Here is a 24196-nt window from a genome sequence, read left to right as displayed (position 1 = left end):
ATTGCCCATTCATTGACTTAATGGCTTTTCGTCCGATTTTCCTACAATTTTATTTATTTTGTATGCATAAATATACGTATGTAAAATGGTTTCCGCAACGCGAAATTTTATTGTCGACATTTTGAAAGTCCCTTTAATTTGATTTCATCCACTTTATTTCGTTTAACAAATCCTAAACCGATAGGCAGACAAATGACCCAACGTTTTGGAATAATGTACTATCTATTAAGTTTTCTGTTTGACAAAAACAATGCCACTATAAAAGATTAAACTATAGTTGAATGTCATTCACAAAGGCGATTTCTAAAGAGTCTCACAATCGGACTCTGCGGTCAATCTAGCCTTGATAAGAAAATCTTTCTACGTTTCTGAGTAATCAAAAAAGTGGTTATTTAAATGAAATACAACTCTCGTTGAAAGCGCCATAACTAATATGCCGTGAGAAACCATGAACTTGTTCAAAATCAAAACTTTTTGCTGACTCAAAAGTGTAAAATACAAATTTTAAAAACGTTTTAAACTGTCCTTTGGTTCCTCACTATCGATTTATATACATTTTAATGTCATTTCCAATTGCGGGAAAAATGCTGAAACTGCAATTTCTACTTTTTTACAAAATAAAATAATACAATTTTATGTGCATTTATGGAGATGTTTGACATTCGTTTGTTGCATATCAATCAAGTTATATTGGCAGGAGAAAAGGCTAAAAAGAAAACATGACATATGATATTGAATTGATGAAAAATATTCTGCAACTATTTGATGTTGCATTTGCAGGCATTTATATTTGTGAAATAAATATAAATATATTTGGCCAATCAATGTCAAGTTCCAGACTATTATTGGATTAAAAAAATATAATGAAAATAATAATAGGTACTGTCATAAATTTCATATGGCTCTCAGAAGTTTTCTTTCATCATAAAGGATAGCTATCATCTATGAGGAAACTTTCCATATCCATAGATGTATGAACATTCCTTTGCATATCTGAGCCCTGGAATGGCAAATGAAATATTTAACCGCACACACAACTCTTTGGCCCAAAGTTTGCCTTTATTGGCAGCAATCTGCGTGCGCGGTGATGTCTGGGATGTGTGTACGACGAGTGTGTATGTGCCCCGCTGGCAGGGAAAAACAGATAGACAGAGATTCCAGACACAGACACAGACCCCGAAACATAATGAGCGGCATTAAAACTAATGAAAATCAACTTTGGCACACCGACGAAAAACGCCGGGAAAATCGAGAACTAAAAGGGCGCATCCGAGGAAGGGGAGGATGTTGATAGAAGAGCCCCCCACAAAGGCGCGCAGCATAAAAATGTCGACTTCTGTGGCAGAGTAGAGACACAATAAAAATAAAAGCAAACGCCGCCTGCCCCATCATCATCATCATCGACCTTCCTCCCTCGCAACCCCTTTTTTCCACAACAAAACTTTAGACGTCGTAACCCAGAGTAACAATAAGAAAATTGCGAGACAGCCAAAGTGGAAAAACGCATAAAAATGAAGACGCAACAATGAAGAAAATTAAAGGCAGAAAATCTCTCAAAGGCGATTTTGCTTTTTAGCTAAAGGTAAAAAAAATATTAAATTAAAATAAAATATTGATTTATTTATCTATTATTAAAAGGAACTTTCTTATAAAGTTACATAATCAAGTTCTAGCACTTAATTTAAATAAGATATAAATTCTGGATGTTGGGATACTTCTCCTTTGCCAAACATCCCAGCAGTTACTTTCAGGCTTTCATATTTAATTTATTAAAATGTGGGGAAAAGCAAGAGGATAACCCGTAGGCAAAGCACACCTTTTCTTTTGCTGGAAAAATACAACCAAAAAGGACCAAACTATATACATAAATATATCTGCCTGCCCTGTGTGTATATGCACATAATTTTTAGACCAAGCCAAATGAATGTGAATCTGCACTTGAATGCGAATGCGAAAAGCGAATGCCAACACGAAAATTTGCTTTGGCTTGACTTGGTCTTATTCTCTTAGTTTTCTTTCCTTTATCTGAGCTTCTTTCCCGTTTTCATTTTTGTTTGTTTTTCCATTCGTTTTGTCCGTGTGGATATAGTATGCGATATATGGTGTATCTTGTATCTGTAGCTGCGTCTGTGCATAATGTATCTCCGTCTTGGCGAATCGTTTTGCCTTCTGTTTGTTTATGCTTCGCAACTTGACTTGGGGAAACAGAAGAAGAAGGGGAAATAAAGGGAAGAAAATGAAATGTGGAAAAGGGGAATGAAAAGAAAAGAAAAGTTTTTATGCCTTTGTCTGATGCTCGTCTGTTTGTTTATGCATCCCACTCGTATCTCTGTGGCTTACCGCGTAACTTTAATAATTTAATTAAATTCTACCAAAAGCTCCAAAACGCCCCAAGAAGTCCCGCTTTGATTGTTATTTAGGCCATTTGGCATATTGAGGCAGCATAATTCTCACATAAAATCCAATTTAAGCGCATTTTTAGTGGCCAACTTTGGCCTTCCTGATTGAATTAAAGGCTACACCAGCGCACATTAATCAGGGTTACAAAGGAAGTGGTTAGCCCTTATCTAATATAGTTCATATAGCTTTCTATCTTTAAAACAAAAGAAACCACAGAGCATATATGCCTGACTTTAATAATCTTACATATAAGAAATATTTAAATAAACTGGTTCCTTTAAGGGAATCCCCTTAAAAGGACTAACAAAAATATATGACAAACATTTCGAGGATTACGTTAATGAATGGCACATATTGAAATGTACGCGCCATAACCTTTAAGTCGGTAACGAAAATGGGCGAATGGATGGAAAATTACAAACGCGAATTACACCTGCCAGGATAACGACATTTACTCGATTTAACCTTCGCTTTCACCCTCAAAGGGAAAAACCATTTACATATCTCTGCATGTGCATGTGCGTCCTAGAAGGAGGCAATTTACATCAAGTCACGCCCTTCCATTAAAGCTACTCATCAATTTGAAGTACCAGGCGCTTCAGTCATTCAACAAGCTTAAGGGATTTATTCACCGCATGCATGTACATTCCCTTTATAAATATATATATATTTCTCTTCTTTTTTATTATATTTCATTTATTTGGTTGGCACTCGGCAAACAATAAATGTCAGTCGCATGCCTGGCGAATGGGTGATAGTAACACACTTTGCAATGAGAGATACATTTGTATCTGGCAGATATGACAGCAAATACAGAACACACACCCCGTCTATCATCTGGGCTGGGATATTCCAAATAAACCATTTTAGTGTTTTTAGGTCATTTTTTGTGTATAACATTATGAAGCAGCACGAATCTCTTCATCCGCGGTCACGTTGTCATCTCTAGTTCTGGATGGTGGCTTCATTATTTGTTTGTTTACTATGTTGCACTTGGCACGTACGGGAAATAAAGCAAAAGAAAATTGCATAAATGCCCGGGCAAAGTGTCCATTGTTCTGGGCCCTATCTATTCCCTTCCAGTCCCTAACCACATCGCCTATATATTTGATTTATGACTGCTTTTTGTTTTGTCTGAAATTATATTTGAAACGAACTTTTAGTCAACAGCTTATCAATAATGGCAAAAAGCAGCAAAAAGCCAGATGTGACTCCAGAAATTCATTTCACTTGTGTCTAGAATATTGAATCTTGTTTTATTTTCCCATTAAAGCTAAGCAAAAATAAGATTAAAGAGAGAAATCAAAATCAAACAGATGAAGTTACGTAAAATTAAATAGCCGCAATCTTAAGCTGAAACTGAGATAGAGTATCTTTTATCTTAATTCCCAGCTATATCAGGTTTCTGTATCTCAGAACTGTTGCTCTTTGAAGCATATTTATTCATATATACATATATATATATATTGTTATTTCCTTACTTGCTTGTGGGAGAAAACTTTTATAGCTGTTGCATATTTTTTTATATAATTGTTTATATGTTTGGAGCGCAGACAGATAATGTCGAGACATTGACCTTTTTTCGCTGAAACTAAGCGCAATTTTTTGTTGTTTCTTTTCTTCTCTATTTCAGTTTGATTCTCGGTTCTCTGTTCTCTGTTCTCTGTTCTCAGTTCCCGATTTCTCAGTTCTTGTGTCTGCTCTCCTTCTTTGTTGTCAGATTAGCCGGCCAAGTGGATAAACCAGTTTTCTTTTCTGCCACTCTGCCATCTTCTCTCCGTCCGATTCTTGGCCCTCCATCTCAGTGTTTTGCCCATGCTCATGTTGCTTGACTTTGGCTAATTAGCCAAGAGTGGATGTTTCTGTTGTTGTTGTTTTGCCTTTAGTCGTATGCCCTGCCCCTCCTCAATTTCGTAATGTTGAACTTAGGAAAATCTTGCCAAGCAAACAAATTAGTTGAAGTCGGAAAAAAAAGCCCAAGGCGTAATACGTTTTTTAATTGTGTACTTTGATTAATTTTTTAGCAATTTAAGCTTTAAAAATCGTTTAAAAAACAAACAGATTTGACTCATAACTTGCCTCTAAATAACTAACACAAATCCTTATAAGTCTATCATTAAAATTGTTAAATTTCATGATGTATACTAATTTTTAAAAAATTTGGAAGTCCCCTTTGTTCACCCGAAGTTGGCTATTTCACAATAAAAATGGATGAGTCTCCAGTGGTGTACTCATGTTTTCATGACTCACCTTATGCTTTCTACCTTTTCCTCTCTTTCGGCCTTAACAATGGATTTGCTTTGTTGAAATAAGTAAGTAGAATCTGAATCTCAATCCCAATACATATATGTAAATGAGTAGCTAGCTCATGTGAAATGTGTATACATAAGAAATGTGTTATTAGAGTTGGGTAAATTGGAAACCTTGGCACCTTGGCAAGTGAGAATAAAAGTAAAAGGCAAAAAATACTGAAAATAAACACTCTAGGTCGCTAGAAAAATGTTCTGTCGATTCATTTGGAGTGACAAAAGCGAAATTAAATTAATTAGCATGGTAAAACCCATTTGTTGAATAACAAAATACACCCAACATTGGGGGAGAGAAAGGCAAGACACAATTACCAAAATTGTCTACCAAAATTATAAGAGTACCTCCGCTGCTCCACCCTTAAAATAATGATAACCTTACCCCCTCAGAAATCCTTCTCTCTCTCTCGTCAATTATCCTGGCAAAGTACGTAATTATTTTTGTTGCTCGAAGGGTTTTCGGGTGAAAATGTTAACTTCGTTTCCGCCTGATTGAGCATTTGTTTCAATGTTATTGTCTATGGGTCATTTGCAGCACCCTCGGTTGTATTTCATTTTAAGCTCTGATTGTTGTGGCTTCTTTTGTTTTCAGTGAGTCAAGTGCACTATAGAAGACTAGTACATATCGGTTTAAATAATTAAAAGGAATATGAGTTGGCTCAAGCTTTTTTGTAAGCTTTGGGTTATTATGGCAAATCAATCAAAACTATACAAAAATGTACTAGATATTCTCTTGTTACTCATATGTATAATAATTTTACCCCATATTTTTTTATAAATTTTGTTTAGCTAAAAAATATAAGAATGAATGAATAATATAAAAAATAACACATATTTTTATACGAGGTGTGTTCAAAAAGTAAGGTGACTCTTCAAATTTCGCGAATTTCAAATTTTTCGATTATCGATTTTTTTGTTTTGTTATATTGGTACACTCTTCCCTAACATCTGTACCAAGTTTCAATGGAACATCCTCTTTGTTTGGTTGGAGAGGCGTAAAGTTACAAGTTATTTTGCGAGCTCGGCATTTTTTCTATCGAAAAATATGGATCAAAGGATTTGGATTTTGGCCAAAAACAACACCACAAAGCCCAGCCACCATATTCACCGGATTTGGCCCCATGGACTTTTCTGTCCCAAAACTAAAGATAATCGAAAAATTGAAAATTGAAATGAAAAGTCACCTACTTTGAACACAACTCGTATAACTCTAAAAGGTTTCGATAATCGAAAATTTGAAATTCGCAAATTGAAGAGTCACCTTACTTTTTGAACACACCTCGTATTATTCCTACGCTTCAGAATTAAGCCCTTAAAAATTAATCATAAAAGGTTTCTTTCATAAGAAATCTGGCACGTTTAATAATTACTACATAAACCAATTATTTTCTTAGTAAATCATTTAGTAACTTAATATTTGTTATTACTACGAAACTTACCATTTACGATGATGATGAAAATTATCGATACGAATACAATGTGGAAAGCACATTTTGATGACATTATATGCGATGGGGATCCAACGTGGATGGTGGCTAAAGTCCTCTAAACAGAATTAGTACAAATTTCTGTTTCCTTAATGTGATCGGAGCTCGTTGTTTGATTTTTATATTTTTAATAATTTCCTTTTGGCAGTAGTTTGTGGAGGTTTTTAGTGTTTTTATTATTTTTTTCTTTAATCTTTTTGCGGCACCACCTCGTGCTTCACTGTTGGCGGCTTTTTAATCAGAGCTTTGCACTTTCCATGCCATTTACAAATTTAGCACTTTTTGCATGGGCCATAAAACTTCGCAGCACTTTTTCGCACGCACGAATTATTTTCGCTATATTTTCTGCACTTTTTTCCGAGCTCTTGTCACGTACACTTTTTTCTTATTTTTATATTTTATCCAATATTTTGTCGTTAATAAATAAAAAGCGAAAATAAAAAATGAACTTCTTTTTTGGATGGTTTTCTGTGTTTATTCACTGGATTGTATTTTTCTGTAGGTTGAAGAGCAAACATTTAACACTGGCATTTTTTTAAAAATATTTTCATATAAAATTTTATTTTTTTTGCTTTTCTGAGTTTGTTGACAAATAGTTTTCTTTGGAAATGTAACCATAAAACGCAATTTACTTTTTTGAATTTTGTTTAATTTTATTACCTGTTAAAAAAAAAAACAAAACAAAATGATAAGCAAAAAACATAAAACAAAAACAATACAAACAAACAGAAAATCACAACAAGAACAACTATTGGCCTCCTGCTTACACACTCGCTAAGGTAATGAGCAAGCGCAGGCAGGAGAGCGAGAGAGTGAATGCAACGGAGACAACAGAGAGCGATAGAAGAAGAGAGAAAGGAAGAGCGACAGCTGCGGCGCAAACGCAACGAAATGCATTAAATTAATTATTGTTGCTTTTCAGATGATTGTTGTTGTTGCTGCTGTTGCTGCCGAATTACAAAATTAAATAAAATGTTTACAACGGTTTGAGAATGAGAAAACATAAAACACGGTTTTCATGAATTATTGTTAAACATAACTAAGCATTTCACAATATTGTTAGGCTAATTTAACATTGTTTTTTTATATGTTTACTATTTTTTGTTCTCTTCATATCCTTTCTTTCGGCTCTCTCTGTTTTATGTTTTGTTCTCTGATTGCCTGTCCCTCTCAGTCACTCGCTCTCTTTCTTGCGCTTTGTGTTTGCCCGTAAATTAAATGCGTTGAAATGCAGCCATTTTGTCTCCGCAATTGGCACTCACTTGAAACTCCCGTCGAATTTTCTGTTTAGCCACAATTCTCAATTGGCCAGAAACGGGGGCATTTTATTTGATTAGCGCACATTTCTGAAGCCCGACTTGGTGAATTTATTATTTATTTATTTATATTTTGCTCACCCGCTCGCACTCCTACACACAAACACAATCACACACGCACACATGCAAACGCACGAACACGCGTTCAGCGATTTTCCGACTTTCCGACTCCCACGGCGTTCCGAGATCCGTTTCAAAGAGATACGCGTCCAACTCGCTTGATGGTTTTTTTTAACTCGCCGTTGTTTGAATACATATGTGTATGTTCCACATTCAGTGTGGCCAGTCGCGGAAAGCTAAATTATGTTTAAAATTGCGTTCTTTCATGGTATTTTTCTTTCCTACAGGAGGGGTTACACTAGTTATTATGGTCACTCTAAAAGTTTTACTCTCCTTCTGGATTAATTCTCTCTCTTCGTGGTTTTTATTGTTATTTCTTTCTCCTTAATATCTTATGTGTACAAACCAAAGTAGACACATTTAAGCATTGTTAATTTTTTCATTATAAAATGAAATATATATATCTGCCAAGAAATAAATTCAGAATGCTAGTTTTATACGTATATTAAAAGTTTTCTATTTTATTCTAACAGCAAATAATTTTATTTTTTTAAGTCCGGCGCTAAATCCATAATATTTCTTCCTCCCTGGTGCAATTTATCGATATAAATCGTTTGCTAGGTGTCAGCTCTAACCAATATGACAGTGCCACCAGACTTATTGGTTTTGTTGGGCTCCCAATTGGAATGGTAAAATGTTTAAATTTTTAATTTAAATTGCACATTAAAACATTTCATATTTAGGGTTTATTTAAATCAAAGCTTCTAACCAATTTTACATTGGACTGATTGAATACGTTTAGACATGGATGAGGAATTACAAGATATTGATATATTCTGTATCAATCTTTTACAGCTTACAGTTGTTTTGCAAGTTTGCCAGGCAAAGCTACTACTTTCATTTAATTATTTTGTGCAATGATTAAATGTTTTAACGCACAATAACTTTTTGCTGATCTAACGTAAAATTAGGATCCCTTCATTGAACTGTCATTTCGAATTTCGCGCTTCCATTTGCATATTATCTCTGTTTAACTGGATTTTTTAGTGCTAAATATCGTAATGGTAAAAGGGGGCCTTGAGTTATATCACCTGGCAACACTGGGCCAGATGCTCCTCGTGCGTTGTTGCGGGTGGACGTGCCGCTCTCTTTCTCTCTTTCCGTTACCGTTACCGCCGCGTATTCGTGAGTCTGTCCGCGTTCCCCTGTCCGTGTGTGGGTGTGTAGGTGTTACTTGTAGGCGCGAATGTGTGTGTTTGGTCGCGTGTCGCCGCCGCTTTCATGTAAACGAAGATTGTGCAAAAGGTAAACGCCAAACGGTGGCAACAACAGTGAATGATAAACAGAAGCAAATAAACAGCAACAATAATACAAAAAAAAAAGCGAGCAAACAAAAGTTGTGAAATACTTTTTTTGTTGTTTTGTTTTTTTTGGCCTGGACTGGTGGCAAGTGGCAAAAGCTATAAAAAAAACAATTCTCCACAAAAAACAGGTTTATTGCGAGAGCAAAAGGAAGAGGAAGAGAAGCAGAGAGTGGAGCGAAACCATTTACTGCAAATGCGAATTTAGAATCTCGACGGCTGCCGCACAGTGGTCGCTTTGTTTCTAAACTTGCCCCACTGTTCGCCCAGAACTTGTTTTCTGCTTCTTTTCCGTATTCTTCTTATTCTTTCTGCTTGCTTGCCCCCTTCACTCTTCATCCTTTTGTTGATACTCCTTTCATTGGCTGTTTTAGAATGCATATAGATTGTTTATGGGAATCTCACATGCAGCGCTCCGAAATCAATACGAAAAACATTTTTTCCCCGAAAGAGCCGTTACTTTTCGGGAAAATCCCCGTTCCATTCCGCTGCCTCTGTCTCTGCCACAGAAATCAGCTGGCTCTGCAGTCGACTCCACTCTGCCGCCGTCGGCAGAGGAGGGACAGCGTCGGGCGCCTAGCAACAGCGGTTAACCTCCGATTCCAGGGACGGTTCACGGTTGAGGGCCCAAATTCTTATAAAGATAAATTCGGCAAGTTTTACTTTTTGCATATTTATGCCAGATGCCCCCGTTTTAATCTTACTATGAAAAATGTTAAGGGATTAAATATGTTTTAAATACCATCATGATAGTTTATCTTAAACAAATAAGACTAAAACTTGAATTCACCCGGAGTATAGTTCGTTTTTTGCGCCCCTGATACCATATAAATCCGTGCCTTTCCATTACCGCCGTCAGCTGTGCGATTAGTGCGCAGGCGCCACACACGCACACATCGAATGGGGCAGCTACAGGCAGCAGGATGGAGGCAGAAAATGAAGAAGAAGAAGCGGACCAGCCTGCTGGTTAACTGCCTGACTTTGGCCCGCAAAATTGCATTGCTGGCATCTCGCTCGCACGCACTTACTTCGGCAGTAATGCCGGAAAATGGGGGGAGACCAGTGAGGGGATAGAGGCTGGGGATTGGGGGAAGTGGGAAAAGCGATGTGGGCCGAAGTTCGCTGTTGGCAGTCGGCTTTACATAAGTTGACGTCCGTGGCAGGCGGTCCGCTCCTGGAATTCAGTGCCCGGCTGCAGGTCCTTTGCTCAGGTTGTGTGGACGCGCTTTTCAAATTTTCCGGAAGATCAGCTGCTGGCGCTTTGCAACTAGTTCGAATTTTCATTTTTTCTCCATCCTTTCCTGATTTTTAAAGTCAATTTAGTTTTAGTTTTTTTTCGCCTTATTTGTTCTGCCTGCAAACCGGCTGGAAATGGCCGAAAGGTTCGTCGACAGTTTTGTGTTTTTTCAGCTGTTCGGCTGGTAGTTAACAAAAAAATCGAAAAAAACAATACAAAAAAGTGGTTAGACCTCTTTTTTATTACACTTTAATTTGGATTTTTTGCCATTATTTAACTCATTTCTCAACTATTGCTATTTGCCGCCTGCGTGGGCCACTTTCAAAAGCTTTTTTTCGGGGCTTCCGTCGATTAATTTCGGCTTTATATATTTATTTATTTATTTATTTCGTTTCTCGACGAATCATAAAGCCAAAAAACTTGATTTGTGCGCACGGCCAGCCGTAAATCAATTTAACAATATCAATTCGGTCGTAAAACCGTTTGAAAAGAAACACGTCTAAACGAATTTATCCATATAATATATAATATATGCACATAAACACCATGCAGCCGAAGTGTTAATCGAGAAATTACAACAAAACCGGAGAAAACAACATGTGAGGCGGCTTAAAAAGTTAACTCAGCCAGTCGAAAAGATGGCCGCCAGGATGTGCAGCAGCGTTTCCATCGTCATCATCTAGATTTTAGATGCAGCAGCAGCCGCAGCCGCAGCAGCAGCCCAACAGCACTCACAGATACACACGGACACCAATGTCGATGGCAGCCAGACACTCGCACACCCAATACCAATACCAATGCCAGCCCCTCTTAAAGGTGAGTCGCACTTAAAGTTTTACATTTTAAATACCCTGCAGTCGTAAAATTGGGTGAACCGAGAGTCCCTCGAATTTCTGTTGCAGAGTGCGAAAATGTTTGCAATATTAATGCACCTAACTTTGACCTCTTTTGGTCTTCAAAGTTCATTTAAGTTATTGAAAAAACGTTTAATTATATTTGTGTTAGTTAGTGTGGAAGTGTCTAAGTTTTAGAGTGCAGCTGCATGTAAGAGAATAGGGTGAATATCCTTTATTCCTTATTAATATACAAAAAATGCACAAGCTTTTATAGACGTAAAAAGTTGCAATCATGGAAAATCGAATTATAAGGAAATAAATAATAATAATTAATATATATCTATTTTTGATATTTCAATTATAATGCCAATAAATAAGTGTCAATGTTAATATTATAAGGTTCCAAAAATAGATACCTATGTCATTAAATATAATAGCTTTTGGCTTATCTGTCGTAAAAATAAAACATTTCTGCAATGTCATTAAACACATCAGATATTTTGTATATTGCCCCGGGGAAATTATTTGAATTTCTTTTTAATTAAATAGGGTTGGGCAATAATAGTTTAAATGCAAGATAAGATTGCACATCACATTTATGGGGTTCTAGGGACAGAACACTAATAAAATAGCATTAAAGATAAATGTGGTGTTAATATGAAAATGGAATTTAATCTTTTAAAGAAGCCTCAATAAAAATATTTCGTTTGTTTGCCATCAATCCGATTACGAGCCCATTCTTTGCTCTTCTTGCTCCTTTTTTTAAGATAATCTTCAATAAATATACGTATATGCTGGCAAATGTATTTTGAAACCTTCGTCTATCAAGCCTTGTGAAATGTCCAATCAAGACGGGAATCGCATGATGAATGACCTCAGCATTCCCATCAATCTTACACAATTGTCCCCCCTCGCCAGCCAACCAAAATTTTTGCTTGAATTTCTTTGATATTTGGCGACCACTATACCACTATCCGTTTGTCTTCCGTGAGTTGATTTTTTGAGCTTGCGTGCTTAGAGCATCTCAAAGTCTAACATTTCTCTTTCGGGTTTTTTGTTCGGTTTCGGCAAAAAGAAACCCCAAGCGCGAATTTTTTATAACCGCTTGGAGTCGGAATTGGAATCGGATTTGAACCCGGGACGACGAAGCTGGGGGAGATCTGACCAGAGGAGAGTTCAAACTGAGGGCTGTCTTTTCCTTTTTTTTTTTTTGGTTTTTGGTCGCGAGAGCCCATTGAAAAAAGCTCGTCAAACCAGTCGCCGCCGTTTGTTTTTTTTGTTATTTTACTTTAGCTGTTTGTTTCCTAGGCCTGGGCAAACTGGCCCCGTTGATGACTTTTTACATAGACGCTGTTGGCCCGAAGAGATACCGACTGAGATACGAGAGCCAGCCAGTCAGCCAGCTAGTCATCCAGGCCCAGACTCAACTAACAGACAAAACAACAAAACAAAACACAACACAACACACGTATCTAAACTTGTTTGAAACGTGTTACATTTTAAGAACGTTCGCCGCAAGCGGCAAGTGGCAATAATCCTTTCAAACTTGACAGTGCTGCCATGTTTGAGAACGCGAAGGGCTTGTTGTGCCCCAGTGGAAGTGGTGGTATTGGATTCATGGATTCCCATTTCTTTTATATTTTTGTTCGTTAGCTGTAGCCTAGCGTGTGTATCGCATCGATGTATCTATGTATCCGGATCTCTATATGCTGGCTGTCAGTCTTTTTGGCTCTGCAGACATTTTGGCTGCCTTTGTTGTTATCATAATGCTTTTTTTTCTTCACTCTTTTTTTTTTTGCTCTGCTCACGGGTGCTCTCCTTTTAGCCAAACTCCCACACAAAATGGTCATAAAGAACGGACTAGGAGAACAAAATGGGAAAAAAGTGAAATTGATATTTTCGCACAAATTGCCGTTAACAAGGATTGGTAGTTGATGGATGGTAGGAGGGGTGGCACCTAGGCAACGAAAAATTTGCCTGTCAAAAATTGGTTGGAAAATGTATGCAGCGAAAATGAAATGGGGAGAAAAATAAAATAAAAACGGTTAGGTGCAAACGGGAAATTGTTTACCGTGGTTCCAAAATGATGTAATTTCGCGTGTTCGTGCAATTCAATTTCCTGCCAGCGGAAGCCCGTGTCGCTCTGTTCGCCCATTCAAGTCAAACATTCATTCCCGACCCCATCATCAGCCTCCCTTAACGCTAGTAGCCACGCCCACCAAACACCACCCCCATACAAACACACACACACACACACAAGAGCAAAGTTTAAAATATTGTCCAAAAATTGTTTGGCAATTTCAGTCTCGATTTATTTTTATACATATATATCGTTTGCCCCCTTAAACTTTAATTGCTTCGTTGAGCATACAGTGCCAACAAAAAATGAAGATGATATTTATGTATGTGCACTGCATATATACATACATATATATGTATATTCCGGGTACAACAAACATGTATTATGTAAAATTCAATTTAGCTGAATTTGCTATCTTAACAGCTCATCCGTTCTGGTCAGCAGCCTCCTCCTCCCCCTCCAAAGAGTCAATAAAATTTAGCGTATATCTTTCGGAAAATGAAGAGTAAATTTAAACTTGGCTTCGTTTACCAAACAGCTTGCTAAACATAATTAAATTAAAAAACGATAAAGCCAAAAATATATTTTAATATTAGGTGCGAAAGGCATGTCTTATATTACCTGAAAAATAAACATTTATTTGTTTAGTAACATAAATATAAATCTAAATTATAAAACCTCAAAGATATCTCACAAAAAAGCGTATTGAAAGTTCACTATTTATTTGATCATATAATTTCCACAGAATATTTGCCATATTTTCCATAAATAAATTATATTGAAAAGACATCCCCCCGTCGTCGCTGGCTGCCTCTCTCGATTTGACCGGGCCTGGCGGGCATTGCCTATATTAACAATAATTCCTTTGTGCCTGGGCATCTTGCCAAAAACCTTGGCGACCGCCTGCTCCTGGCACAGCAGGCGACGAACGTTTTGTGGCCAATTTCCCGTACCCAAAGGCCGACTTTTTGTGTGACCCATTGTCAAGTCAAGTCAAGTCGGACAAGGCCTACTCTTTCTCATTCTCTCTCTATCTGCCACCCGCCGCTGTATAGTATGACGTTTTGTCTAGAGTTAAACTCATACAAAAAAAAAAGAATAAAAGTTTGCGGGAAAAAGCAGTTGGGGTGAGCGAACTGCAAGCTTTGGAGTCCATGACAACCAGAAAGACTGCTGGAAGACCATTGATTGAACCTGGCCATGCGGTTGTCATGTATTTTTAAAGTTCCACAATCCGACTTTGTTTGAAGACGATAAAAAATATTCGCAAAGAGTATTTTACATCTGAGGAATTTATATTTCGGTATTTCATTTAAGTTCCTCAACTTTGATGTTAAATTTTATGATGAAAAAAATATGTTTCTTTGCTTAATTTATACTTACAGAAAACTAGATAGATAGCTAACTCCAATCAAATAATACTCAAAAGCGAATTAGTTTAAACAAATTTATGTTGGTTATTATTGTAGATGTAGTAGTAACCTCCGTTGAACTTCAGAGTGGCAAGTTCATAGTGCGTGGTTCCACTCAATGGAACAGCCACCCGCACCGGCGATGAGGTAAAACTGATGGTCCGGTAGAAGAAGGCGGTGAGGAAACTAGCACTGATGACGAAGGCCACAAAGAAACCCAAACAGAAGACACAATCCTTGTTGACCTGCAGGCAAAGGCAAAAGGCTGCCACAAAATCGCAGAAGTAGCGACCAATTCGCGCGCAGATCGTTCGCCGAAGCTGGGGAGGATTGGGTGGCAAATTGTTGCCACTGATGGTGATAGTGTGATGTTGGCGTTCACACGGCGGTCGATTTGGATCTGGTCTCCGAGTGGTCAGATCCAAACGCAATCGTCGAGGTTGGGAGTGTACTTCTGATGTCTGGGTGCCCAGCTCGCAAAATTCAGGTATTTGTAGATACACCGTTGGATGTGATTCACTTCGACCTTGAACTGTATTCAGATCGTATGAGACACGATAGAGTACGCCTTTGATTGGAATCGTTGCTTTACAGAGTTGATCCTTGGCAAAGGAATCCTCCAATTTCGGTCTCCTTTCTGCGGTCTGACTACTCGTGCTGGGCTGATCATCTGGATCAAAAGACATATGTTTGTTCTTTAATGGTTCTACATTCGACAGATTCTCCACTAATCTGTGATTTGAAGAAGCTTCTTCCGTCTCTGTGGCGCCTAAATTCGCATCTGGAAGATACACAACATTTGCCTGATCAACGGCAGGTGGCATATTAATTACTACTTGATCGTGAGAATCCGACGATGACAGGCATTCATCTTTATTGTTTTTACTCTCTTTCCGTTTATCCATTTATTTTGCGATGCTTAAAAACTGGCAATTTTTTTTGTGTTGATAATACCAAATTTGAAAGATGAATTTTAGTTCCGGTGTGATAGTTGTCATCGCATCGTATGGCCGAAATTATGTTGGCTTCAGTTGGTTGTAAAACATTTTTCGAAACTTTTCAAAATTTTTTCTGTGGACGCTATAAGCTTAATGGCGTGCAGAGAGCCACCACAGACTGCGATCGTCATTAACCTGCTGATTGGCGATTTGGTTCAGGATGCCGTAAATGAGCCGCTCAAATTGTCCGAGCAGAAGAACACCTGCCAGCGGCTATTCGACATTTTGGGCTTTCATGCCGACGAATGTTTTGACGACTTGGAAGGCAGTGAAATGGCTATAACACCCAGCACGGCCACCCTTCAGACCAGTCCAAAACCGCACTCGGTCGAAGCCAACAAAAGGAATTGGTACGGTTGGATGTCCAAGGCATTGGAAGGTAAGCATTTGAGAACTCGTCGTTATATTATACAATTTGGTTAAAAGAATTGTAAGAAATGTCTAAAACCTGCAGAAAATTCTGAGGACGATGTTGAGATCTTTAGCAAGGCCGCCATTGATGAGCCCAAAAGTATCCATTCGGTTGGAGTGCAGACGGAGCAGCCACGCCGGCGTATCAGATCGTGCACTGTGGACTTTGTCCCAGCTCCAGCCCCCTGCGAACTGACCAGACAAACGATCTTCATTGATGCTATTTCCGTTCCAATACCAAATGTCTTGGGTCGACCGCCACTGGCCGATCGCTTTTGCTATATGTTGACCGATTTCGCCTCGGCATTATATTGTAGTCTTGCCATTATGTGTTGTTGCACTCCCAGTATGTTGAGATAAATTAAAGGAATGGACAACTCGCCTGGGCCAAATCGCCACTCGGGTTTTCTTTTTATTTGTTCAAGAGCCAAACGTCATTTTTTATTACAATTACTTTGCCTGAACACTGCGCATTAAATTCCGTTTCAAGTCTATTTGCTGGCTGACATTGGTCTGCAAGGAGCTATAAAAGTGGCTCAACAACAAGTAAAGACACCATAGGCACAAGGCAATAAACAGAACAATCGTGAGATTCTCGCCGATCATGTAGGCACAGGCGATCATAGTATCGCCCGTCTGGACAAGGACATTCCACATCCGTTGACGCAGTGGAGGTCTCTGCATATCCGTGGCCGATGTCACCGATTCCACTTCGATGTGGATCGTGTGCTGCAGGACGTTGCTTGGTTTCTCCGTTTCCGAATCTATACCTTCGTTTAAAGCTGCTAATTTCGGTTCTAAATCCCAACAGTCCACTTGTCTCTGATCCACGGCAGTCCAAGAAGTCTGGCTGCTCACCTCACAGGTGGGCTTTATTGTGATATCTGATAGCTGAGTGAGACTTGATGCTCTTTGCTGCATATTTTCAGCCTCTGTAGAGAGTATATGATATTACAAACTAAATAAATATAAAATGTTAGGAAAAACTGTCGACTTAAAGGTAATTAAAAACGTCTGCCTCGTTTGACATTGTGTGACCAACATTCTTTGTTTTCTCCAAAGAAAAATTCATCTTACCTTCCTTCAAAACTAACTGCTCGGACCGGACTCGCCTAAGCCGAAATGGAGCGCCAAGATGATGCTCATTCTCATTGTCCAGGAGTTTGGTGTAATCTTCGAACAAATTGAGTAGTTCAGCGAATCGCTTGGTAATCTGGTTATGGCTCAGTTGAATCTCGGTCAGATAGCTGGTGAGTGGGTTATCTGGAAGCTTATCATCTCCATTCCCTATGTTCCAACCAACTAGTGGCTTTCCCTTTGACCCACCGAAATGGTTCTCCACCGGTGCCGCTATGGTAGTGCTATCATCTCTAGAGGTGCCAGTCTTTGGTTTCAGCATGTGGAGAGCTTTTAGTCGGTCGTTGCCGTTTTGATTTTGTGTGTTTAGTCTGTGAAAATCATGAGTGTGAGAATATAAAGTGAATAGAATTTATTTTCAACCATTCGTGTCATTTTGAAAACTGTCTGCCTCAATTTATTGCAAGCAAAGGGTTGCTTTATCTGCATCAAACGACTTGAGGCAGACCGGCAATTGAGCCTCGTTGGCCAGTGGATAATTTTTGCGCTAAATTAAGCAATTTCCTTTCCTGTCTGGCCGGCAGGTCGAAATGCTTCTGTCCATCGACACTTCAGGGTCGGCACTCGTCTATGGATTTTCCCTGTCTAATATGACAATTATGACGGTCTACTGCGCTAATGTTATTTTGCATAAGTGCATTCTAAGAACCAAGTCAGACCAAAGGGTTCGTCCTACCAGTTTAAGGTTTTTCCTGTGTTTACTTTTCAAGCGTTTATCAAAGCAATGAATATTCAAAATAAAAATAACAAACTGCAATGAATGAGTAATGGAAATTCGAAATAATAACAAACTACAGTCAATAAGTCAATAAAGCAGATTGTGCTTTTGTACCATGAAAGTTAATTATAAAAGTTTTAATAATTATTTATAAAACCTCGCACTTCCGCAACATCAAAGTTTAAAACTATTCATTCTATTTCCCACGAAATTTCAAATCCAATATCTGCTTTAATGTGAAAGCACAATAAATTAATGAAAATAAAAACTTTCGCTTCTGGCCACCCATAAAGTGTCATTTTATGATCTGATATATATGTTTTTTGTTCATATTCGCTTTAGAACCAAATTCATCCCCCAGATTTAAACCACAATTTCCGTTCAATGGCAAAAAGCTGTCTCCGTATATTTCATAATTTGTTCTGGGGAAACTTTTCGATGAAACTCTATTAAAGCAGGGACATAATAAATTCATGGAATATCTCGAGTTGTCTGCTGAAGGGGAATATATATATGTATATATATCTATATCTATATAAACATATATAAATGGCATGTGGACAGTGTACGCACATTTGCAGTGGAGAAAAAAATCTGTAGAATGGGTTGGAAAATATCCCAATCCTGTCTGTAGTAGTAAGTCCTTTGGGCGTCCAGTGCGCACCTGCTACTCAGTGGTCGTGTTTTTTGTGAGGGTGGGAAGCATCTTTTGCTCTGGCCATTGTTATCATTTAAAAGGCTTAAGTGCGCCGAAGATTTATATTTATATTTGAAAGGGAAGGGGAAGTGGAAATGGAAGTGGATGGAATAAAACGACAGTCAGTGGGAATCTCAGTGTCCCTGCGACGAGAAAATAAGATAAACGTACACTTTATTGATTTTCCACTCGCATGTGCCGACCAGTGTGTTTGCCTTTGGATGCTGTTGATGCTGTTGCCATGGACTGCATTCTCTACCCCTCTGCTACTGCTACTGCCACAGCCACTGCCTTTGCCTTTGCCCTTTGTGGCGCAGTTTTGTCGCCTGTCCAAAAAATGGGGAGTTGGGAGTGGGATATATGTATGAATAGAGGGGGCGGGTGTTGGTAGGGCTATATAGGATGATAGGAGGAGATGTGGGTGTATACAGTGGGCTTAACTGGGCAGCCAACGCCTGCGCTTGATTCATCTGCCAGTTGATTGGTGTTTGTGCGAAAGTGTTGAAGCAGAACAACTGGGATTGAGTGGCCGCCATCCTTTATCCTCCAGTTCACCCCTTCGGCTGTATGTTAAGCTTTATTTGTGTTGCCTACTTTGAGGCTGCACCGAGGGGCACACAAATCGATCGTGCTGTCGCTTCCATATATTGGATTTACATAAAGCCCATTCTGCAAATGCATTTCACGAGAGTCCAGGTTTACTTTAATCTCAGTTCACTTTTAATTACATTATGATGGACATTGGTTCTTAAAAAGAAGAAAATTCAAAACAAATTAAGTGTTAAAAGAAAATAAATAAATTGTATTTATTTTAAGATTAATGATGATTTAATGCAGCTCTTATGCAGTAGTTTTTTTTACGTTATAAGTCTTATTACTTAAAACATATGCTCCGTTATTGTTCTCATTTAAAAATATCGTTAATTAAATCGTCGTCCTTTGTGTTCCTCTTAGCTGTCCCAATTGCTTTTTTGGCAACCTTCCTGATTACACTGTCCAAAATTCCGTCGGCCTCTTTCTTGGATTTATGAGGTGTTGCTGATTATTCTCGATGCCGCACGATAAAAATATATATATATATAAATCTATAGCCTAAATGCTGCAAGTGGGCAAATATAGTAGGCGTCTAACCGTTGCCAAAAGTCCCAGTCCGCGCTTTCGCCTGGCCAGCTCGTAAATAATATTTGTTTAGAGATATTTCGGCCTTAATGCTTGTTTGTTTCCTATTACTCTGGGCCAGCTCGTTTATCATCTTGGCCAAAGCCAGCAATTTCGGATGCTGCAGGAGCAAAAAGGACTTGAGAGTGGCGCAGCATGCATTCAATTAGCGCCTGGCAAGAATCGCATTTTCATCGTGCCACATAATCATAAGGGTCATAATTTCCCAACTTCTATATGAAAAATGTTGGTCAAGATCTGGAGATAGTTAGGTTTAAGTTTCAGCTGCTTAGTTAGTTAGTTTCTAGTTTACGAGATTTATTTTACATGAAGAAATACATTACAATCTTATTTAAATCATGACCACTTTTCTGGTATATATCTAGTAAGTGTATGAACTTCTGCCTGAACTTCTGATATTTCAACTGAATAGAGTAATGTTGTAGGATGGTTCATTCTGTTATACAAACAGAATAGAAGTTGATGTCACACTCACTTACACCTGCCAGAGACTTCAAAACGTTGTCAAAGCGCTTGCCACTCTTGTCTATGGCAAGAGGTAAGTGAAATTTCCTAGTGAATCCCCAGCAAGGATCCCCGCCTATTCCCATTCCCCATGTTCCATGCCCCATCCTTGTGGCAATCAGTAGCTGGCTATTTTCTCACCTGGCCACTTGCCGCTCAGACATGGCCCGCTGCTGGTTAGTTGGCATTTAATGGCATTTGACACTCTTCACGGTGTCTGCAAGCAAAAACATCACAAGCAAATACAAACTAGAAGAAAAAGGGCCAGGTAAGAACGATGTATTGTGGAGTAACCCGACCGTAAAATACCCGGCACTTGGTTCGTTAAATGCCTACTATTATGGTACAAAGAGAAAATGTTCTTTAGACATAGAAATTTAATTAATAGAGTAAGAAAAGTAACTAAAAAAAGCGTTCTTCTCATATTTAGAAAGAACACCTTGTAATAAATAACCTTGTAACTGAAGTGAAAACTTGTAATATCAAATAAATAGTATCTTTGATTAACTTCTTAAGAATGTATGTAAAAATGAATATCTTCCTGTAAATTAAACTGCCAGAAATACAATATATCCCTTAGAATACCGCTTAAAAAATGGGATTATAGAGAGTAAAATAGACGTAATGGAAATATTGCTAAGAAAATCAATAGAAAACGGTGAAGGAGAGATGGAAGGACAGGCACCAGGCTGCATGGAGCCGGTCGAGCACTTGCCTAATGAAGTTGTTCCTTAAATCGGGGAAGGCATCGAAGGGCCACCGAGGCAGGAGTAAAAAAGGAAGCATTTTGCTCGGGTGGTCGGTCCCCCAGACAACAGCAATAACAACATCAATGCACTTAATGCTCTTGTTTGCTTAACTTTATTTGATGTCCTGGCCTCGCTTATTTTTCCCATACTCTGCGTTTCTCATATGTGTGTGTGTATAAGGAAAAGCCACGCAATTTTCCATGGCTTTTGGCTTTTGTCTTTTGCCCATATGTACAAAATGTAATTTGAAGACAGTAGAAAATTCCGATTAGAGGCCACTGATTTGTGATTGCTGATTTTATCTGAGGAATGCTGTGCTAGCTATGCGTATATATATTTTCCAATCAAAGTTCTCACAAGAATATATATATATGTTACAAAATGAAACTAAACTGAATTCCTTTAGAAATTTAAAAATATTTGTCAGCTTAATTTCTCGGAATAACAATTTATTCAGAGCTTGCAAAGTGTATTTAATTATTCAGCTTGTCTTACCCTAACTTTCCCTGTTATTTTTCTTGCTGGGCTTGTTATTGTTTTCCAGCGATGACTATGTTGTTTACAAATGAACGCAGCTTACGCAGCACGAACAGCAGGACACAAGGACTTTTCCCTGCCTGCCTTCCTGCCTGCCACATGCTGACCATTGGGTTCTTGCAAAAACAAAAAAAAACAAAAACAAGAAATGTAGAAAAAAAGAGGAGGGAAAAGAGGTGGGGATTAAATAAAAACAGGACATCAAATTGCTGGTCTCGAGTGTAATGCATTTAGCGTTGGTAAGGAAAATATTCGCTGTCCGATATGGCTTTCGCCATAGTTCCTGTCATGCCTTGTTTTACCGAATACTTGGCTTATTTTGCGGTCAAATTAATGCAGCTGCAGGAGGCAGGACAGCGAGGATGTCTGGAACTCGTTCACGGTGCATGTATTTTTAATTAATTGCATGCTCCTTCTCTCCCTTCTCGTTCACAAAGTGGCAGGAGTTGAGTTTTCCCGGCCATCGCATGCCATGTCCTCCCATGTGGTCAGATGGTCGGTCCGCCTCTCGTCCTCCGTACGCTCATGACCATGTTACTACGGGTTTTCTTGCCTTCTCAACTGAACGTCTGTGGAAGCGTTTGTGTGTGCAGGAACTCCTGATACATTAATAGGTTTATTTCAACTTTTTTTTCAAGTATCCTGGATTGGCATGGCTACACGAGACGTCGGTATCAATTATAGAAGAAGGGAATTAATTATTACTTTACAACTTAAGTAATTGATTTAAATTTACAATTAAGTTAGGAAAGTTTAATTTGATTTTGGCTTTAAAAACAATTTTTAAGGATGAAAATGGGTTTGAAGTGTTTTACGTAAAACCATTAGGTGTGGCTTCTAAAGTAGATCTTGGGGATTGTCTTTTCTTTAAATAAGATTGAAAGCTGATAAATTATCATTCAAAGAAAACTTAAAAGAAATTGCAATCAAATTCTATATAAAAGAGTATTTTATAGTTGCCTAGAAAATTAGTTTAAAAACTTGTTGTTATCATTATTTTTCACTATACAGGTGTCAAAAGGGTGACTTTTCAAATTTCGGGCAACATATTTTGATTATCGATTTTTTGTTTTGTATATTGGTACACTCTTCCCTAACATCTGTACCAAGTTTCAATGGAACATCCTCTTTTGTTTGGTTGTGAGAGGCGTAAAGTTACAAGTTGTTTTGCGAGCTCGGCGATTTTTTGCTATCGAAAAATATGGATCAAAGGATTTGGATTTTTGGCCAAAAACAACACCACAATAATGCCTCAGCCACCATATTCACCGGATTTGGCCCCATGTGACTTTTCTTGTTCCCAAAACTGAAGATAACGAAAATTGAAAAATTTGAAATTGAAAAGTCACCTACTTTTGAACACACCTCGAAAACTTCTAAAAGGTTTCGATAATCGAAAAATTTGAAATTCGCGAAATTTGAAGAGTCACCTTACTTTTTGAACACACCTCGTAGTGATTCGACGATTTTCCAAAACAATTTTCGTCACTGCTTGAACGTTTTCATCAGTTGTTGACGTGCTTGGGCGTCCAGAGCGAGGCTGGTCATTGGCATCTTCCCGGCCATCTTGGAAGAGTTTGTACCACTTGTACACATTTTTTTTACTCAGAACAGTTTCACCGTATGCCACTGTCAACATTTCAAGTGTTTCAGAGCACTTAATTTTATTTTTACACAAAATTTGATGCAAATCCTTTGATCCATATTTTCGATAGCAAAAATCGCCGAGCTCAAAAACAACTTGTAACTTTACGCCTCTCACAACCAAACAAAAGAGGATGTTCCATTGAAACTTGGTACAGATGTTAGGGAAGAGTGTACCAATATAACAAAACAAAAAAATCGATAATCGAAAAATTTGAAATTCGCGAAATTTGAAGAGTCACCTTACTTTTTGAACACACCTCGTATGACCGCAAGTCAATGCCACCGCCGCCATCACCAGCAGCGCTACATCATTTGCGGTTAATTGTAATTAAAGTTCAGTGGTATGCTCCAACGCACACATGTTGCCCCATCCATTCGCTGGCAAAGTTTTCTGCGTTGCCACCGCAAAATACCACACCATAGGATATCCTGTGCGAGCTCAGCAATCCGTGTTCATGATGTCACAAGTAAAGCAAACAATTTGAAACAATTCGATACGCAACCAAGCAAGCACACATTGTAGTTTCTGCCCACCAGCCCTCCTCTATCACATATAATTTTGGCAAACCAAATTTCTGTGACGACAATAAAACGTTCTAGGATCTATTATCTGGCCAAAAACAAAAAAAAAAAAAAACAATGCCGGAAACGAAAACCAAGAGGCTATGCAGCCCAAGCAATGGCCTCGACCATCCGGATGAGGACGACGTCATTGCATCTGCCAATCGTCTGGTTCTTCGCTCCCGCAGTCCCAGCCGTAGACACCCACGGAACCCCCATCGCCAGCGTCCACCGCAAGGTCGTCGAGATGCCACCGACTTTACGGCCAACCAGGAGGTGCGGCTGAAGGCCGGCGACATGCGCATGGCCAGGATGCAGATCAGTCTCTCCAAGCTGAGCACCGAAATGGAGGAGTCGAGCAAACAGCTCATGGACCTCTGCAAGGCGGTGCGGGTTGATGTGGATGCCGAGTAAAGGGTTGTGGATGTGTCCTGGAAATTCATTAAAATTTCCTATAATTTAGTCAAAATCAAGTTCTTATCAGGAATGTCCTTCGTGTTTAATAAATAATATATTGTTTTCTAAATATTTTTGGCTTTTACTAAGAAAGCTAGATATTGGTC

At 38.5% G+C, this 24196-nt stretch overlaps 5 protein-coding genes across 8 annotated transcripts in view; 2 read left to right on the top strand and 3 right to left on the bottom strand.

Moving 5' to 3' along the window:
* The window catches only part of LOC108105801 (disintegrin and metalloproteinase domain-containing protein 10), an 82717-nt gene extending 74953 nt beyond the window's left edge, over positions 1-7764 (bottom strand). Inside the window, exons 1-2 of one of the 4 annotated variants that reach the window (XM_017212536.2) lie at positions 7456-7764; positions 6146-6853 (exon numbers count right to left, since the gene is read on the bottom strand). In XM_017212536.2, coding sequence (XP_017068025.2) covers positions 6146-6209 — 64 coding nt within the window. In that variant the 5' untranslated portion in view covers positions 6210-6853; positions 7456-7764. The remainder of the gene's footprint in view (positions 1-6145; positions 6854-7455) is intronic. The other 3 variants (XM_017212538.2, XM_017212537.2, XM_017212540.2) reach the window with 3 other exon arrangements.
* A 6403-nt stretch (positions 7765-14167) lies between these two features.
* Positions 14168-15410, bottom strand: LOC108105805. The gene has a single exon (XM_017212546.2). The coding sequence runs from the start codon at positions 15398-15400 to the stop codon at positions 14522-14524; it is 879 nt and encodes a 292-aa protein (XP_017068035.2). The 5' UTR covers positions 15401-15410; the 3' UTR covers positions 14168-14521.
* A 76-nt stretch (positions 15411-15486) lies between these two features.
* On the top strand, positions 15487-16330 carry LOC108105809. Its single transcript, XM_017212548.2, has 2 exons — positions 15487-15872; positions 15948-16330. The coding sequence occupies exons 1-2, from the start codon at positions 15587-15589 to the stop codon at positions 16262-16264; spliced, it is 603 nt and encodes a 200-aa protein (XP_017068037.1). The 5' UTR covers positions 15487-15586; the 3' UTR covers positions 16265-16330.
* Positions 16266-17442, bottom strand: LOC108105806. The gene is made up of 2 exons (XM_017212547.1): positions 16982-17442; positions 16266-16836 (listed from the first exon to the last, which is right to left on the bottom strand). The coding sequence occupies exons 1-2, from the start codon at positions 17301-17303 to the stop codon at positions 16355-16357; spliced, it is 804 nt and encodes a 267-aa protein (XP_017068036.1). The 5' UTR covers positions 17304-17442; the 3' UTR covers positions 16266-16354.
* Positions 17443-23540: 6098 nt separating this feature from the next.
* LOC108105810 lies at positions 23541-24111 on the top strand. Its single transcript, XM_017212549.2, has one exon. The coding sequence runs from the start codon at positions 23712-23714 to the stop codon at positions 24045-24047; it is 336 nt and encodes a 111-aa protein (XP_017068038.2). The 5' UTR covers positions 23541-23711; the 3' UTR covers positions 24048-24111.
* Positions 24112-24196: the final 85 nt, after the last annotated feature.

The sequence above is a fragment of the Drosophila eugracilis genome, unplaced genomic scaffold (genome assembly GCF_018153835.1).
Source record: "Drosophila eugracilis isolate 14026-0451.02 unplaced genomic scaffold, ASM1815383v1 contig_353, whole genome shotgun sequence".
NCBI lineage: Eukaryota > Metazoa > Arthropoda > Insecta > Diptera > Drosophilidae > Drosophila > Drosophila eugracilis.
This window is presented reverse-complemented; position numbering and strand designations above follow the sequence as displayed.

Coding starts and splice junctions, on each gene's coding strand:
- LOC108105809 (XM_017212548.2), top strand. CDS start 15,587: ATGGCGTGCAGAGAGCCACCACAGACTGCGATCGTCATTAACCTGCTG. Junction 15,873..15,947: donor GATGTCCAAGGCATTGGAAG/GTAAGCATTTGA, acceptor TAAAACCTGCAG/AAAATTCTGAGGACGATGTT.
- LOC108105810 (XM_017212549.2), top strand. CDS start 23,712: ATGCCGGAAACGAAAACCAAGAGGCTATGCAGCCCAAGCAATGGCCTC.
- LOC108105805 (XM_017212546.2), bottom strand. CDS start 15,400: ATGGATAAACGGAAAGAGAGTAAAAACAATAAAGATGAATGCCTGTCA.
- LOC108105806 (XM_017212547.1), bottom strand. CDS start 17,303: ATGCTGAAACCAAAGACTGGCACCTCTAGAGATGATAGCACTACCATA. Junction 16,837..16,981: donor GCAGTTAGTTTTGAAGGAAG/GTAAGATGAATT, acceptor TACTCTCTACAG/AGGCTGAAAATATGCAGCAA.